This window comes from Rissa tridactyla, chromosome 1, assembly GCF_028500815.1.
Source record: "Rissa tridactyla isolate bRisTri1 chromosome 1, bRisTri1.patW.cur.20221130, whole genome shotgun sequence".
In the NCBI taxonomy this organism is placed as follows: domain Eukaryota; kingdom Metazoa; phylum Chordata; class Aves; order Charadriiformes; family Laridae; genus Rissa; species Rissa tridactyla.
The window spans coordinates 132,019,039-132,037,734 of record NC_071466.1 but is presented as its reverse complement, the minus strand read 5'-3'; the positions used below and the strand labels follow the sequence as shown (position 1 = coordinate 132,037,734).

The following is an 18,696-nucleotide window of genomic DNA, read 5'->3' as shown; positions in this document are numbered from 1 at the left end:
TGTGTAATTAACATGCTTTACCACTACTAAATATTTTAGTGTTTTAGTTTCCAAAGTTTGAATTTTGAAAATGTATTCAAGCCTAAATTTTCCATACTAGATTTGTTCATGAGGTTGATTTTTTAAATTTTTTTTTTAATTGAAAATTCTGGTGAGATTGAGTTCAGGGGTATGGAAGTATTCTTTTTTGCTCTGTAAGAGTTGTTTTCCAGTTTTGTTGGACTCAATGGGACAGGGTCAGGAAAGTTGCCTTTGTGTTACCCAGGAAATTTTGAGACGGAGTCTTGTCCCATACTCATAAGGGAACAAGCTGGAGCTGGGGAGTAGTACATGGTGAGAAAAAATTAGGAAAGACGCTGGAGCCTCATGTGGCCCCTTCATGTGAGAAGACTGGAAGTAGATAGATGGTGTTACTGGAAATGGACAGTTGAACAAGAGACACGGCCAGGAGAGAGAGAGGGATGGAAAGGAGAGAGATGTGCAACCATATTGTGGTTCTGTCAGATAAGTTGAGATGCTTGGGATAAAGGGTCGTGGGAAGATGAAAAAGGCACAAGTAGCAGAGAGGAGAGCAGTTTTGTTTGGATGTGGATCCCAGAACACTGCCTTCAAAATGTGTCCTTGTGCTTGTGAAGTCAACAAAACTGAAGTCCTTTCATACTGCTCTGACTTATCTCCAGGACAGTCATTCTGTGTAGCCAAAAAGGCTTACTTGCAATTAAAAATATTAATCTTTATTCCACTACGAGTCAAGAATTAATATATTAATTCTGGTTTGTCATAGCAAGGCTCCTACTTATAGTTGTCAAACTTAATATAATCAAATCAGTTGTCAAATCCAAATTATGGCCCATTCTCATCCTGGAATTTTGTGATACTGGAGCAGAATAAATCAGTTGTAAATAAGTATTTCCCAGCTGTTAATCATTGAGTAGATAGCCAACTAATTCTGCTGGCACCTCCTACATTTTGAGGATGGGAGGCAGCATGAGCAGTGTGCACTGCACTCCAGAAATCCTCACTAGACTTATGATTTCTTGAGGACAGGTATAGGTGAATACAGATTACAACAGCTCCTAGGCATGGCATAGTTATATAGAGAGAGATTAAAAAAACCAACCCAAAACCAAACCTAAGGAGTAAGTTAATCTTCTGCCAGACTTGTATTGTATGCTGTGGAAGAGTGAAAGTATGCTTTAAGTAGAACAAATGGACACAACTCAGGGTAAGAGGCCATTACACAAGTGGAGTAAAGTCTGTGATAGCAGAAATTCCCATAACTTGCCAAGGGGTGGGAGGAGGTGGCTGGAGAACCACCTGAAGAACCTGTAAAGGAAGAGGTAATGTACTTCCACTACTCCACATGTAGCAGAAGTAGTTGGTGTAGATGAAAAGAAAGTTTCCTGTAAGTGATTTTTTTTCTTTATTTTTTTTTAATCCTGCAACCTGTCTTCAAAGATGCCTTTTTTCCTCTTCTTCATCTTTCCTTCCCCTGCGAGAGACAGAGCTTTGAAAAGAAGTTTTCCTTCTCCCTTCATCTCTAGTAAACTGACCCAGTGCTCTCTGTGTTCTCAGTCTAGGCTAGGGAGGGCTTGGTAAATTCCTAGTATTTTAGCTTATGTTGTTACGGTTTATGCTGTTCTGGTTTACAAAAGGATTTAAATGGGAGTTACGTTGCTTCTCTGAGAGCTAATTTTTCTGGTCAGGTGTGAAAACTTCAGACTTGTTTTCCAAGTGTGAATGTGATCTGATTTCCCAAGACACCATAGTGAATGCTACATAAATAAATAAATAAATATGCATGAAGTAAGATCATTAAATAGTTTTGATTCTTCTTTTTTTGGTGAGAAAGGCTGCTGTCAAGAAAATTTCTAAACACTGTAGGCCAAGAGTTGGATTTCTTACCAGTGTTGCTATCACCAGTTTGTTTTATGTTCTGTGAAATTAGTAGATAGATTTGAATGACAGAAGAGACTATTGTGACCTGTAGCACAAGTCATGGTGTTATCTTTCAAAAATAATCTACGTGTTGAAATTTTTTAAATCAATATTCAGTGTTTTTTCTAGAAGATTGAAAACACTTGAGTATCTACTACAACTTAATTTGTTTCTGGGGAGGACCTTTCCTGATGAAAGTTACTTCTAGTTTCCATGTAAATGTATGTTTCAATGTATGGCTTACAGACATATTTACTAAATTAACTGTAAGATTTTATTTAATCTTCTCTGTGTAGAAACTTTGAGATTGTGTTCAAATTGTCCCTTAATTTTTCTCTTTATTTAGCAATGTGTAATAAATTCCTTCATGTTTTTGTTTTTTTTTTTTCAATTCTTTAACAATTTCTGTGAATCTTCTCTAACAGACATTTAGAATTCACTATTTTATTTCATGGTGGACACTGAATGGACTTAGTGTTTTTGTTAAATACATGTCAAATACAAGCATAACATAATTCATGTGCTCCTATTTGATAGCTCATTGTATAGAAATCTGAAGATTGTGTAAGTTATCTTGGCTGCTGCCTTGCACTGAGAGCTAATTTTGGATTCATTGGTTTATCCTTGACCCATGAGTCCTTCCCAAAGTTTCCACTTTACAGGTTTTCCATGCTGTAAATTTGGCCTGGCTTCTTTGTTCTGAGATTAAGTTTTGTAATTTAACAAAATGAAATCATATTGCTTTCTTGTACTATGCTAACTACATTAACCAAATGTATTTGTATGAATGAGTTTTCCACTATATTCTTTATATCTCTCATGGTTATTGTGTCTTCTGGAGACCTTAGGATTGAAGACTTTGTGTATTTTCCTAGATCACTGACATACTTTTAAATAGAGTAGTCTCAATATGTTGTGTGCTTCAGACCCCACAAGAAATTCAGCTGTTTGATGGTGACTCTTTGTTTGTAATTGCATTTTTAGATCTGTCAGTTAATGAGCTTTAATCTTTGTCACTGCTTTCTAAATCAATAGTCAAAGAATACTTAGGGAATTCTGCTTTTCGCTATACCATATTATTTATTTCAACCAGAATTGCAGTCTTACCAGAGAGAGCTACCTTCTTTTTTTTTTTTTTTTTCAAAAACAACAAAATATATTCATCATCCAAAGAGTTCTTCAGCGACCTGTTTTTAAAAATTCTTCGATTACAATGTCCAGTTCTACTGTTTTTTGGTATGCCTAGCTTTAAAAGCTGCCTTTTTGCAACTTCCTATTGATACAGTTGGAAATAACTGCTTATTAATGAAGGGATACAACCATATTGTCTGTTGTTTTTCCACATATAGAGCAGAATAATCACTGATTAGCCCTCCATTTCCTGCATCTTTATTGACTCTTCTTCTGTTTCCATTTAATACTAGACCAATGCCATGTTAGTGATATTTTTTTCCTGATACAGTTTAAAAAAAGATAATAATCTGTTATTGACTTTATCTCTGCTCTGTCTTTCTCTTATTTTTCTTGCTTTTTTTCCTTAAATCTGAAATAGTGAGGACTTTTAAATCAGGCTATCCAGGATCTTGTTATCCATCTGATTGCACTAAATTATCTCTGATTCTTGCATGTGAGAAGAAAGCAAACAGTAGCTTGCATATCACATGCTGGAACTATTAATATTTAAACAGAAGAGAATATAGAATTCTGATTACAAATTGTTCTGCTTGTTGTCATCACTGGCTGAACGCAGGACCTGTTTGATGCTCCTCTTGACTTGCTTCCAGATCTGCATGGCAAATGGTTCTCATACAAAACCTTGCCTTATTTTACCTCCTTGCTAACAGGGAAGTAGTATCAACTGTGATACTTCAAATTTTCTGGACTGATAAAAGCAGGAGAAGTGCCAGTTTTACTGTCTGTGTCAAGATACGTAACAGTGAACGGGTATCACCAGGCATACTGAGATACCAGCCTAATTGTGCAGTTTCAACAAACAAACCAGAGAGACACCCAAATTACATCTTTCTACTGCCAAGCGTAATATTCACAGTTTTGCCATTAAAATCCAGTTCAGTTGAGTGCTTGCTTAATTAGTTCATGCTTTGTACAGCTCATTTTGAGAACTAAAAGGTTATTGGTTAGAAATAGAATCTTGCATTGTTTTAAAATTATTTATATGGTACATGGGCTTTTTTCTTTGTTTTGTTTTGGTTTTTTGGGTTTTTTTTTTTCACTGAGATTATACTGTCAGAATCCTTAGGAAATTGTGTAATGTTCACAGTACTTCTTGCCTTAAAAGGCAATAGGCTGTAGCAAAGATAGAAGGGTCTTTGGGTTTTCTAGGTGTAACTGAAACAGATTCCTCTCCTGTCACTTCCAACGCAAAATACATGAACCAAGATACTAAGACCTTCTGTAGGATAGTAAAACATAACAATGAACAAGCTGAAGTGGAAAAAATGGAATTAATTTAGCCAGCAAGCAGTTGATGTAAAGCAGTTTATAAGCATTTCTATGAATTAATGCTTTGCTAGCAGTGTGTAGAACGTAGACATATGAAGTGAGGGTTGCTGCTGGTAAGACTATTTGAAGTGCTGGTCACATCATCATGTAAAGAGGTGGTCTGCTTTAGATTGGAACTAAGCATGTAGTTCCTGCTATAGGGGCTCTTACTACATTGTGAAATTTTATACATATATGTATATGTTGTGTTATAGATGTGATTATATGATGTATAATTATATCGTATAGTTATCTAATAGATATATTTTAAATATATATTAAAAAATATGTGTGCCTGTGCATAATTATTCAAAAGTACCTTCTATTACTCACCCCAGTGATGTGAATTTCATTCAAGAAACCAGTTAAGAATAGCTGTTCTCTTTCTAAATAACTTTTATGTCCTCTCTTCAGTAGGTGTTAAATACCTCATACCTTTCTCTTATCTTAAACCTTTCTATTGTCTTATGTCCCTTTTAGGATGTTATAGTAAACTCCTAGGGTAGAAAAATAAAAAGTTTTGGTTTTAGCTTGATGTGAAAACAAAACTCTTAATGTCACAGACATAACACTTATGGCAAGGAATATTTTCACCCAAAAAGTACGAGTTGTTGTGAGTTGTATGGCATCTGGAGGAGACCAAAGACTCATTAGTAGCCTGGATATGTGTCACTGAAGAAAAAAAGCTCAGAAATAATGCTAGTCAGGAGTATATTTAAGGAAGCCTTTTGGTTTCTTGTGGAAACATATAATCAAATGTGACATATTTTTATGGAAGTGTATAGTTTTTGAAAAAACACTATCAGAAAGGTAGGCATCAAGAATAGGCTTTCTCAAAAGTAGACACAGCCGTATTAAAACCCAAACTTCTCAGTCTAAAAATGTATGTCAATAGAATTCTATTTTGTAATAAATGTTAGAAAGATTTTGTTTTCATTCCATTGTAGAACAAAATTAATTTTAAAAGTTGTTGTAAAATGGAACAGCGCAGGAGCCAAAACTTGTCTGGTGTCATTGTTTTGATGAGAGGGTTTGACAGTAAAAACAACTTTGGCAGCCGTGCTGAATGGTCAGAATGATAGGAAGATTTAATTTTATTTTTCATTCCAGTGCAGAGCAAAACAAATACTGCAGTCTTAAATGTCGTAATAAAATGGAACAGTCAGCCTTTCTCAAGTTCTGTTGTGTGGATGCAAGTTAAGAGAATTTTGTTGCAGAAGGACTTGGCCCTTACACTGTATGGCTATGCAGAGGATTAATGCTCAAGAAACAGTTGGGAATTGTCTTTAAATGAAGATGCCTTTTAGGGAGGTACTGGCTCAAGGGAAGCGTAAGGGACTTTAAATCCTGCAGTGAGCACTCTCTGCTCGTCTGTTTTCAGCTCTCTTTTGTTACCAAGGTCCTACCAGGTGTATTGTAGTACAGAATATAGTATGTTTTGTAAATGATCCCACTGGACGAGGTGGTACATTTACCTGAGATATTTATTGTCTTGTTCCTAAGGAGAGTTTAACTACTCTGCCTCCTGGCAGTTTACTTTAAAAGATGATAAACCTAAGTTAACAAATTTTTTCCATAACAAGTTTCACAGCTCCCATTGGTATTCAGCAATTTGTGAATATGAATGAGCCTAATGGAAGACTATCAGTGTCTATGTGTTAGCTGAGGTTAGATTTACCCCCCTTTTTATCACACAGGAGACCTTTACAAGCAATTCTGTTTGCTTGCTCTGCTGCCAACTCAATAGGAGCAATTTATGGCTGTGCCAAACTATTCCAAACAGGCACTATCACACCCCAGGCCACAAGTCTTTGGCATTTTCAGATGAACTGCAAACTTGGGTTTTCCACGTTCCTCCTTGATAATATTAAAGTATTCCAAGATTTCCTAAATCTTGAAGATTTTACTAGAACTCACTGAGAAAAAGCCACACGGGCTTCTACCTGTCCTGCTTGCCTTAATTCTTACTTCATAATGCCTTTCACTGGTGGACTTCTTAGTGCTTGCTAAATTGCTTAGACAGACAATTGCCTTGCTAGCACCAATATCCAAGACAGTAGAATATCATTGTCAAATGCCTTCTTATAACTTGGCCAAATAGAAACAAAAGAAAATGTCCTGACAAAAGAAAAGGCATTCGCCTGGGTTCGGCTGCCTTTCCAAACATGAAGATCTCACTAGTTCTGTGTTCTATATGCCAGTCCAATATGGATGTTTTAATGACCTGAGTTATCCTAGTAGCATGAGAAGTGTGTGTGATCAGGTAGATAATTCTAAGCCTCGGATAACAGCAGAGAGATTTTCATTTTAAATATAGGAAACCCATGCCACCTAAAAAGAATAAAATATTACCCAGAGTAAAGACATACCACCATGTCTCTGCATCAGCCTTTGCCATTGTCAGAGCATCTGATGCCACTGCATGATCAATAGTGACCTGTGTAGTCCTTTGAGTTATCAAATCATATGCCTTCCATTTGGGATTTATTTATTCCATGAGACTGAACTGTTCTTGCTATGAACCAGTCAGTCCTAGAAATTGCAGTTGTTTGCAATCAATTTCTAAAGTCTCTCCAGTTCAGTATCCCTTCCTACAGACCCCTTTAAGGACTTTGTGTCATGTTAAGAAGTACCAGGATTTCTAAATGCTGAAACTGTGGCAAAAAATTTTGAGCTCCTGCAGGAAAACAATCTGTGTCTTCTAATTTTCTGTTTTCTAATAATCTGAGAGGTCAGATTCTATTATTTACATGAGACAATTGAATGTGTTCATCTTTTCTTTCTGTTTCAGAATAGCAATTCTTCTTCATAATCCTAATTCTAGGATTCTAGAAGCAATACCGTCTACATGTATTATTATTTTACTACTGTTAGTTGTAATTATTTGGCCTGAACATTTGGCCTGAAACTACTGAACATTTATTTTCTAGGAAAGAAACTTGATACCTTTTGAAATTCATCTATCTATTTAAAACCTGCTTTAGAACACTGCTGAGACTTTCTAGATTACAAGGTTTCCTGCACGCATACAACTTGGTATAAAATGTACTGCTTTTTCTGTGCAGGTTTTGTTGAAATCTCTGTGTAACTAGAGTAAAAAGCAATTATGTCTGTAAAAATGTCATCCTTAAATTGGTAGAGGGACCCTTTGGAGTAGCCAAGGGAAATGCTGTGACTATAATTGGTTAATTAAGGAAATAGAGTGTAAGACATTTTTCTCAAGTAGAGCAACTAATTCCAAAATCCTTTGTTGCCAAAAAAAAAAATATGCCCAGAGCGCTTTCGCAAAGCCAGACCAAGGTGGAAGGGTTCTGCCTAGGATTTTTGTGGTGCCAAGCCTACAAGGCCATTGGGACTTCCTGGCCCATGAATTCTGAGGCGGCTTAGGAGGCTCTGGCATGTAGCTAGATGGATTCTGCCAGCACAAGGGTTGATGAGACAACTTTGTTTCTTAAATCTTTTTGTTCAACTTCTGGGTTCTCTTCCTAGCCAGATGCAATGTTAGAGAAGCGTGACAAAATCATTTAGCTTTGCAACGTTCATTGTGTTGATCCAGTTGGCTGAAATGACTGGAGAAAATTTACTTCTCAGAAGCATAAAATATTCTACTCCACAATGGAAGGACTTGCTGGGCAGATTCATACCACTGAAATGTAAACACTTCAATATTTGATCATAGCAATATATCTCTTCTGAGCACAGATCACAGCAGGCTGGCCTGTCCTCTCTTTTTAAAAAGGTCTAGGTTTTGTAGGAGTTCTTTAGAAATCACTTAAATGCTATTTTAACTGTCTCCCCCAAGTCAGAGTGTTAAAAGGAAACTGGTATCTGAAGGGTCACGTAAGAAAACCTTCCCTATCCATAAAACTCCTTCTTCCTGAGATAGCAATGCTACTAACTGATCTTTGGAATCACTGGATATTTGTATTGTATTTTTTCTTCCTTTAAAGCAGTTTGGTTTGTAGCAGTTAGGTGATCAGGGAGCCATAGGAAGTACATGTCATAGATGGTGAGAGCTTTTGTATGACCTCTTTAATAGAATCATAGAATCATAGAATTGCCCAGGTTGGAAGGGACCTTTCAGATCATCTAGTCCAACCATCAGCCTAACTCTGACAAAACCCATCACTAATCTAAACCATATTTCTAAGCGCTATGTCTACACGTCTTTTAAATACCTCCAGGGATGGTGCCTCAACCACTTCCCTTTCAGTGTAAAAATTTTTCCTAATATCCAGTCTAAACCTCCCCTGGCGCAACTTGAGGCCATTTCCTCTTGTCCTATCGCCTGTTACTTGGGAGTAGAGTCCAATCCCCATCTCTCTACAGTCTCCTTTCTCCTTTTGTAGAGAGCAATAAGGTAAGCCAAGGTGAAAAGTCATCCTAATTTTTATGTGTTTTCTTGTTTTTACTTAAGTTAGATTATTCACCTGTTTCTATTTCTACTATTTGAGTACTTGTAACACTAAGACACATACACTGTACACATGTCTTAGAAAGTTCTCATTCTGCATTGATGAGATTAAACCAGTTAAGGTATGCCCTCAGATTGCACATTTTCTGTAGAAAGAGGTTTAAAGAACAGACCTTCTTGCGATGGATATTTCTAACTAGATTTCTGCTAACCAGATCAAGCTGATGTGGCAAAAACCGGGCTCACTCATATGAGTGACAACATATTTTTCTAGGGCACAAGGAGCCATTGCTGCTGCTTTGAGAAATGTTCTCACAATAGAAAGGCAGATATTTAGTACATGAACAGCATTTGTATTTGTTCAGTATTGCTCACTAGTGAAAGTGTCCTATTTTTATTTTAGTAGGTTGGTTTGAAAAGGAATCTGAGGGGCAGAAGGAATCATCAAATCCACTTTAATAATTGTCTGCAATACGTGTTGGTACAGTCTTCATTGATTAACAAAGATGATTAATTGGCTTAGCTTAAGTTTTACGGTCTACCTTGTGGATAACAACTTCTATATGGAGCTCTGTTCAGATATGCAGTTGATTTTACTGATTTACATGAGTCCTTAAGCTCAGTTTGAATTGTGAGTCATTAATTCACCAATGAAGGATAATGATTAAGCAACTGATCTTTTGACATCATAGTTGGGAAGAGGTTCTGAGAGGAAAAATGAAATTAGGTGAATGGTCTGATAGTAGAAACTAAATTGCCTTTCAGCACGCTGCAGGTGTGATCTGAAAGAAGTTGTTTCAGTTACCTCAGTGCCTTCCTAGCATTCTTTCGAAATGATTGATTGTAGTATGCTGTAGTCAATGAAATGACATCAGCAGATTCAGAAATAGTATGTGTAAAGAAGTCGTCTTTGGACACAAGAAATTTATCAGTATGACACATGCAGTTTTCCTTCTCTAGTCTGTCTTGAAAGCTGCTTGTGAGGGGATTGTGATACTGAATGGCAGATTGTAATAAGTGAAGATCACTTTTTTTGCGGGGGGGGGGGGGGGGGGGTATTAGCTTGCTCAGGAAGATACATTTGAACAGTAAATAATAACTTGGTTGGTACATGTCATCCATATAGCCTCTTGACTGATGACTCTCCTGCTTCAAATTGGCTTGAACTGTGTCAGCTACTAAGGGACTTGAATTAACTGAGGAGTTCTCCTACAAACTATTATGTTTCTCTTAGGAAGTGTTATGTGAGTCTGAGGTATATGTGGTGGCTTGGATTTCTTACAGTTTCAAGAACAAGAGGGAAAACAGGGCTTTAGAAAGCTCACCCTGGATATGGGAGAACTACACTATGAAATGGGCTGTCCACTGTTCATAGCAAGTGATGCTACTGCTTCCAAGCAGTGATAAAGCTGTGAAAGCTGATAATGCAATTAATCACTTCAAAAGCTTTTCTGATTATGATTTAGCAGCCACAATGGTTCTGTATATTGAAAAGGAGGCCTTTCAAAGAAAGATACCATAAAGACTCTGGCTTTAAATGTTTAAGGCGTGTCTCCTCTCTCAATGGCACTGGCAATAGTATAGTGTCACTTACAAGCACTTGTGCAGTGTTTGAATAGCTTGAAATACATGCCCTTTGCACCAGGCAGCTAAATCTCTGCATGGTTCATACTGCCACCATATGAGATCAAATACTGCATCACTGAAGCCTTTCTGCACTTCGCAGATGAGACCCCTGCTGTGTGAGGAATGCTAAGTTTCCTCTTCTTTTAAAGGAAAAGAGGCCCTACCTAACCAAGTTTGTCCATCCAAGTTTCCATGGTTTCTCACATAAGAAAAAGGTCATCACTGGCTGGCTGAAGTATAGCCAATCTGAAATGAATCCACTTCATAGTATCCAAAAAAAATTTCTTCTGTACTCCTACCAAGTCTTTGTCTTCAGCGTTTGTTTTTTTTTTTTTTCAAATTGTGGCTCTGTGGATTCTTAACTGTTTATGCCAGGTGCCTGCATAATTCACAGGACAACAGATGAAGTAAACATGCTTAAGTGTAATAGATTTAATTTATTTTATTTACTGTGCACAGATTGATCTATGTTCTGTCTTTAAACTAGCAGTGATGAAGGAATGGTTTTTATTTACTTACGCATACAGCAGATTTTACATTGCTGTATGAAAAACTCTTTGCATCCTTTGTATTGCCAAATGTAGCGTGCTCATTTTATCTTTGTCTTATTTGTCTGACTTCTCTCCACAGTCATGTACTGTACTCCTCTTAAATAGTTTGGTTTATACTTCTCTACTGCTTCACATAAGAAAATTTGTTCTTCCCACCCACTCAGAGTTGTCCAGCTCACTACACACCTTGGAGAAGTCTCTTCATTTCTGCATTCTCTATCTACAAAATAGGAATAGTCATGATGCATTGCTTTTGACTGGTAAAATGCTTTGAACTTCTCAGGAAGAATGGGCTGTAAAAGAGTCGAAGCGTTCCTTCCTTCTTCCATGAACAATAAATCAGGAACTGCCATTGAGCCAGGTTACTATATATACACTTTTCAGGAGTCCTTCCAGAATCCCTCTGTTTCCCCTCTATTGTGTTTTTCAAGAAATGTGCAACTCATCTAGATTAGGCAATTGGGAAGCATCCCTTTCCAAAGGCTGTTAACACGACTTCTGCAAAAAAAGCTATATGAGAATTTTTCTCTCTAAGGGATAATATGATGATATTTCTACCAAAGTCTCTTTCTTTCAGAGCACAGATTTGTGCAGCTAGCTCTGGGTGACTGTTTTTTCTTGGAATAGCTAGTAGTTTCTACTGTGCCTACAGTCTGTGTGAGTTTTTAAGTCAGTTCTTAAAATATCCTTGGTTTTCTGCTGTGACTCTGAAGTCAAAGGGAGTCTTTCCAGAAGCGTTCTATGGTTGACTTGTTGAGATAGTGACCAGTAAGTAGTCTTACTCTGAATATGAAAGATGTAAAGCAGAACTGATCTGAACTATGATGTCTTTTCCTATGTTTATGTTAAGGAGATCATCAGATTTATTTGTGTTGGAGGGGCAGGATTGCTTTGGGAGGGTTTATAAATGCAAAGATCTTGGGTTTTTTGTCTCTCTATATGCAATTCGGAAAAAGTCTGAATGTTAAGAGATTTCTTTTTCTGTACCTTGCTTTCATTTGTATGAAACAATAATTCGGTATATAATAGCCTGCATTCCATTTTGGCTTTGTTTTATTCAGAGAAGCATTTTTAGTGGCTACATTTGCTTACCTAGGTTTTACTCGAGAAGTGGAAATTTTTAAGCTGGGTAAGAAGCTATGAAAGCTCAAAGCTAATGGTGGTGTTTGCGTTAGACAAGACACAGTTCAGTGAGATGCAGTGTGCACCTTCATTGTCTGAATGCTAGCAAGCAAAATTGACACCATATGTGCCCAACTGTAATTGCTCCAAGAGGGGAAAAGAGAAACATGTCAGAACATTTGAGTAACACCTAATTCAGCTCATGGTTATAAATAAAGCTGATGGTTGCTTAAAAACAAAAGTAGGAAAATATTATGGTTATATTATTCCTCAACAGCGCTTCCTACATAGGTGGACTTTATTACAGAGACAACACGAGTGAAAAGAAACATATAACAACTTTTTATGGTATTTTTATGTTATTTTATTTTTTTCGCAGTAAATAAAGTGGTTATGAGGCTCCAAGGAAAACGGCCCAGATGTTAGTGAGTTGTATGAAATTTAGTGGAAACAAGCTGTAAAAAACATAGTCATAAAACAGCCTGTCAATGCCACACATCTGGACAATGCAGCTGTATGTTCCCGCTGCTGTCATCACCCTAAGAAAACTCAATAGCCTTATTTCACCCCAATTAGTCTGCATACCAACAGAATCAGAATTACACAGCGAGGGGGTGTATTTTCACCAAGACAGACCCTCTCAAATTCCCTTCAAGAAGTTTTTATCTTTCATTCAGGGCTAGTGCCTCAGACACTAGTCACTTTGTAAACAGTACTCCAAACTGTTCCCCTTGATTTGCTATCTGTTAAATGCTTTTTAATTTATTACTTTATAGTAAGTAGTTTCTTAATGTTGCTTCTTTGTTTAAAACCTAAAAAAATGACATTTTGCTGTGAGAACTGTGTGTCTGTTGACCTTTACATAAATCATAGAAGTTTTTCTCCATTCTAGTTTTATCTCATACTCTAGCAGATATAACTTCATCTGAGGTCTTAGGAACCGAAGAATAGCTATGAGTCTACTGAGATGTTGTTTTTCTGAATGCGTGACCATTTTGACCCATGCATTGTACAATGTGAGACAGCACTTCCTCATTTCAGCATGCAAAATATGTATCAAATGCAATATTAAAACTATATAAGTAAAGTTATTTTGTTGTGGTTTTTTTTCTCTGCAGGTGATAGAAGTAGCCAAAGCTATTCTGGATAGGGGTGAAGAAATTCCTATAACACTAATTGGAAAGCTGTTGAAATTTCAACTGCTTTGTCTCAAACAGAAGGACCTTCAGAGAAGAGAAGCTGAAAAGAAGGTATGCCTTAGGGAGGATGCTCAATTAACTGTAGGAAGATACTTATATTCTTTTGCAGTTTCCATAAATTCAGTTTTCTCCTCATGCTTAACCTCCTAAATCTGTAAGTGAAGAGAAGTGGGAATAGAAATTTATCTTTTAAGTTAATCGGAATTTGGGGAAGAAGCTCTTAATTACTCAAATGCAGATAAGACGGCGGGGGGCAGTGGGGTTGGGGGGGAATATTGTGCGAGAACTCTTTGCTAGAGTAAAAACTACGTCTTAGCTGAGTCTTAAGACCAATAGAAAATAGAGCTAGAAACCGTCCTCCACTAAATATATCTTTGCTGAAGTAAAGGTAGGAGAGGTTATTACATGAGAGTTAACAAGGATAGATGCAGAGCAGCACTATGAAGAAGTTATTACCGTGAATCACCTCTCTGGAGGAAATTCGGAGAAGTTATCTATTCCATCCTCCAGCACTAAGGCAGGATAAAATTTACATAAACTATTCCTGGCAGATGTTTGTCGAACCTCTTCTTAAAACCTTCCACTGCTGTGCTTTCATTTTTCTATGTCAATCAGTATTACTACTCAACAATCTCTGCAACGTAGCCATTTGGAAAAGGTTTCTAACCTTATCAACCCTCCTCTAATTTAAATCCATTTACTGCTTCGCTTCTCACTGTATATGGGGACAACAGTTCTTGCCCTCGATTCTGCAGAGATCTATTACATATTTAGCTAAAGAGATCCAAATATATGTCATGATTTCTAGTTTTTGATTATGCTTATTCCTCTCCTCTGAACTTTCTCCAGATAGTTCATATCTTGAAGTCTGCTTCTCAGAACTGGGTACCACATTTTCCAGTGTTCCCAAAACTTGCTTCTGCATATTCTCCGAGGTTGTCACTGCTAGCTCCAAGATTGCCTCAGTCAGATTGCGTATGTGTTTGAGGAGGAATTTCACCAAGCTTCCACAGGGTCACAATCAGACCAGATCTCTACTTGCTTTCTAACATCTGTAATTAAAAAAACCCCACAACTTACTGAACAGATGGTCTTTGCTATAGTCCTTTTCTAGGAAACATTTATGCATCTGAAGACCATTATCAGAAATTCATATAATTACTGTAATAGTTTACCCTGTTAATTGATCAATAATGTAGAATCTGATGGCATGGAGACCTAAGCAGTCTATGCATGTAAGAGATGCACAAAGAAAATGGTTTCATGGTTTTTGTGTAGCTGAAAAGTCTCTAAATTTCTTTATCAATAATTCTATTTGTGGGAATAATTGGTGGTTGAAGTATAGCACACAAGTACAAGAACATTAAATGGTAGGTAATAAATTAAAGTTGTGTCCTGTTCCCATAGAAGTCAATTGCAAAACTGATTAGCAAATTATAATGTAAGCCACAGAAATATATGAAGAATCTGAGAAAAAGAAATGTGTTTTCAATCTGAAGAGAAGTTGAGAGGCTGAACCTATAGAGCAGATTTTTTCATAGTGAAGGGAGAAAAATTGGCTTTTCTCTTTCTTATCAGCATTGACTGATAGCTAAACTGTAAAACAAAAATTTGAAGTTTAAAGATTAGGCACTTCAATATTAAAATGGTGCCCTTGGATTTGATTTTTCAAGATTATTTTTGTAACTATAATTTTATTTCCCTAGAGAATTGGAGGATAGGTGATATTGAAAGTTGAAGAATCTCTGGAACGTACCATTTCTTCCCTGTTTTAGCCAAGCAATCTGGGAAAGTTGTCACCTCTTCCAGGTTATATCTGTAACAAAGCGTGACAGGCAAACACGAGAGCAGCAGCTGAAGGACAAAGACAGCGTCAAGAATTGGGAAGGCTCTTGGCCGTGACGATGCTCTGCAGTACAGAATGAGCAGAAGCTGGCTTTTAATTTAGAATTCTAACTCTAAATTGTCTGCCTTAAAATTTTTAACCCTTTCCAACTAGCTTGTACAGTACAAGTTCCATTGCCAACAACTCAGGGGTTGAAAACAGGATTTTACTATCAGATCAGTTCTCAGAAAGCCAACATAAGTGTCCATTGTTTTTTAGAATAGACACCAATATAAACAAAAATAAACCATTATTTCATTAAGATCAGAAGCTTGTCATAAATTGACAGGTGTATGCATTTAAATTAATATGCAGAAGAGAAGTATCTCTGAATTAGAAAACTGTTTGAGGCAGTAATATTCTGTAACATGAAGCTTAAAATAACAAAATCACAGGGTGTAAAGCTAATGGAAGATTAGAAGCTCCACAAAAAGCTGCACCCTGTAGGGAAGGAGAAATACGACATTGAGAGGAAAAGGAAAGAGCCCTAGAAAGGGGACCTGTTACTTCCTGAGGTATTAAGGTCAACTACTGTTTTTTGTTGAAATCTTGGCAAGTTCTGCTTTTTTGAGACTTAATTACATAAAATGATGCAGGTGCAATAGATAAAGCCAATTGTGAACTGTGTAGTGTGATGATTGTGTTATCTCTTTTGATAACAGTGTTCATCAGCTTAGAATTCAAAACAGTACTATCAAACTCTTTGGTTTGAAATGTCCGAAGTGGAATAAATTTGAAAGAAAATAATGAAGGCATCCAAAACCTCCATTTCACAGCACTAATAGTTTTAAGAATCTCTTGAAGACATTTCTAAATTTTACAGAAACGGAATGCATGAAGAAGGGAAAAGCAGGAAAAAAAATTCTGCTTTGGTTTTGAATTTGAACTACTACAACTACTACTACAGCTGGAAAGTCTGCTTTTCCAGCTGGATCTAGGGAAAGCAACTGTATAGAGTCAACTGCCCTATCTCATTTGCATGGAGAGCTTCTCTCATTGCTTTAATAGCCTTTAAATTATCACCAGCAGAATGGTAACAGTAAGTTAAGTTAATATCGGTTTATTGTATTTAATTTAGCTTTACGATCATTTTGTCATTCTTGCATAGTAGGTACGTAGTACTGCTGCTGGGTAGAAATAAGATGGAGGCTTTCTTACTTTTACAGCACCTCGCTTTACCTTAATATATTATGGATTATTTTAATTTTAGACTGACTCTGAGCTTTCTGGATTTATAGTGTGAGGCTTTGGGATACTTAAAAAATCTTTTTTCATTCTTTCCTCTTAAATTACTGAGCAGAGCTTAATGTAGGTGTTTTTGTTTGAAAATAATGAGAATGGCTGAGTAATATCCTGTGTGAAATGAGCACAAGACTCTTGGTTCTAGTTTATGGTAGACAGATATTTACATCAAAGAAAAATAGTGCTGGTACCATTTTACACCATACTCAAGAGTGTTAACAGAGATGCTAAAGACTTAACAGAAATTTAATTTTGTCTTGCTTCCCTTCAGTCCATGGAAGGTTAGTGGCTGATGCAAGTGCTGTAGTGGCAGTAACATAACCACAGTGATTCTTTACTCATCTCTCTACCAGTATGCATTTGATTAATTTTGTAGGTATAATGTCTACCTACCTCTCACAGTTCCTTTTTAATGTGAAGTCTTAACACTATGATTTAGTAAGAATATAATAAACTGAATGGTATGTTGAGAAGGATAAAGCAGAATGTTCAAGACAGCTTCACCACATTATAGTGGCTGAGAGGGAAAAGTATTCAAATAAAGAAACTGAGACACTAAAATTTTACAGCAGTCTGCCCTTTGTTCTGCACAAAGGCTACAATGAAAATTTAGTTTATTCATCTTGTCAGGCAGAAGAAGAGAAACAAAAGGAAAAAGATGGAGGGAAAGAGAAAGCTAAACCTCCTGGCAAGAAGGAGAACGTTCCCAGTGCCAAGACAGCTGAGAAAGAAAAGAAAGGAAAAAAGGCAGAAGTAGCACCAGTCACTGTTGAAAAGGACACCCAATTGAAGAGACGGGGAAAAGTGGAAGAAGACGACAAATATACTGGTATGTAAAAAATGCAAATATACTCCTGATAAACTTGCTAGAGATCTTGCAATGTAGCTTCTAACTGCGTACTTTGTTTTGTTCCATGTTGAAAGATCAAGATCTATTTGGCAATATTAAAGCATTGCCACTTTGCATTTGAAGAGGGCACTGTGTTCTCCTCCAATTGGGATAGGTCGTGAAGTTCAAGAAGTAGAATACAGATGAGGTATATGTAGCATGTCAACATCAAAATGTTTTGGCATCTTTAAGACTAAAGAAAGTGGCTAAACAAAGCCTACAGAAAACCTTTCTTACCTAAAGATTTCAGAATAACTAAATGCATTTGTGTCAGTATCCAAAGGTGGCTTTCTCCTTGTATTATGAAGTATAGCAGAGTTCCCTACCATTGTCTGTGGATGAAGCCAGGTTCTGTACAAAGGGCAATGTGATTTCATTTGCTGTCAAAACATGTTGATAGAACTGAGACCTGAAGAAATCTGCTCCAGGAATGAGATATACGAGGTAAAGAATAATATGCTAACTAGTGCTGAGAAAATCTTTATTCTTAATACATGGCATCCATGGTTACAAATTTCACTGGAACAAAAAATACTGGAGAATCTGCATAGCTCTCCTCATTAGATCACAGCTATATTTAATTTGGACCATAATATGTTTGAGCTACATCAACATAAACAGGATCTTTCCTGATGGAGAAGCACTTGCTGATTTTTGGATGCATCATGTCTACCTGCTATTCCCTAGTTGAACTGCTGCAGGCTTTCCTCATTCTTTCATCAGACCTCTGTCTGCGTCTCATTCAAGATCAATGGCACTCTTGCAGCATTTAAAAAGCATCAGTTCAGGTGTTTAGAGCAAGTGTGAGTCTTAGTGACGCTGACAAAAGTACACAAGAACAAAACAGTAGTTATCTGTGCATAACTCTGCATTTTTTCAGATAAAGCTTGGCTATAACATAATTCTTTTGATGATTTTAAGGTTTTTCAGGACCTGAAAAAAGTGTTCAAAGGAACATTCATGCCTTCAGGAATCCAAGCTGAAGTGATGTAGAGAACTCATGTCATCTTACTAAAATTGGTACAGAGTGGCTTTGAGTGGGTAGTAAAGTGCTTCCACTAGGCCCCGTAGAAACAATTTTACCAACTCCAACATTTTTGCTCCCTACTGCCTTCAGGGATGGGCAGAAAACATTAGGTACCTGTGTAAGATATCCATACTCTGCTGCCTTGTTAAACACAGTTAATGAGAAGACAAAGTAAGGAAAACACAAATTGCCTTCAAAAACTGACAGCCAGGAAAGGTATCCTTGTTTAGTATGCTTCGTAGCTCTATATTATGAACTATTAACGCTGCTGTTAAACTATTATTTTTATTGACTGGGATTT

At 36.8% G+C, this 18,696-nt stretch overlaps 1 protein-coding gene across 1 annotated transcript in view; it reads left to right on the top strand.

The window, feature by feature from the left end:
* Positions 1–18,696, top strand: part of SPAG17 (sperm associated antigen 17) — a 105,911-nt gene that overhangs the window by 10,695 nt on the left and 76,520 nt on the right. The window contains exons 4-5 of the mRNA XM_054214622.1: positions 13,272–13,403; positions 17,110–17,308. Of these exons, the coding sequence (XP_054070597.1) occupies positions 13,272–13,403; positions 17,110–17,308 (331 nt within the window). The remainder of the gene's footprint in view (positions 1–13,271; positions 13,404–17,109; positions 17,309–18,696) is intronic.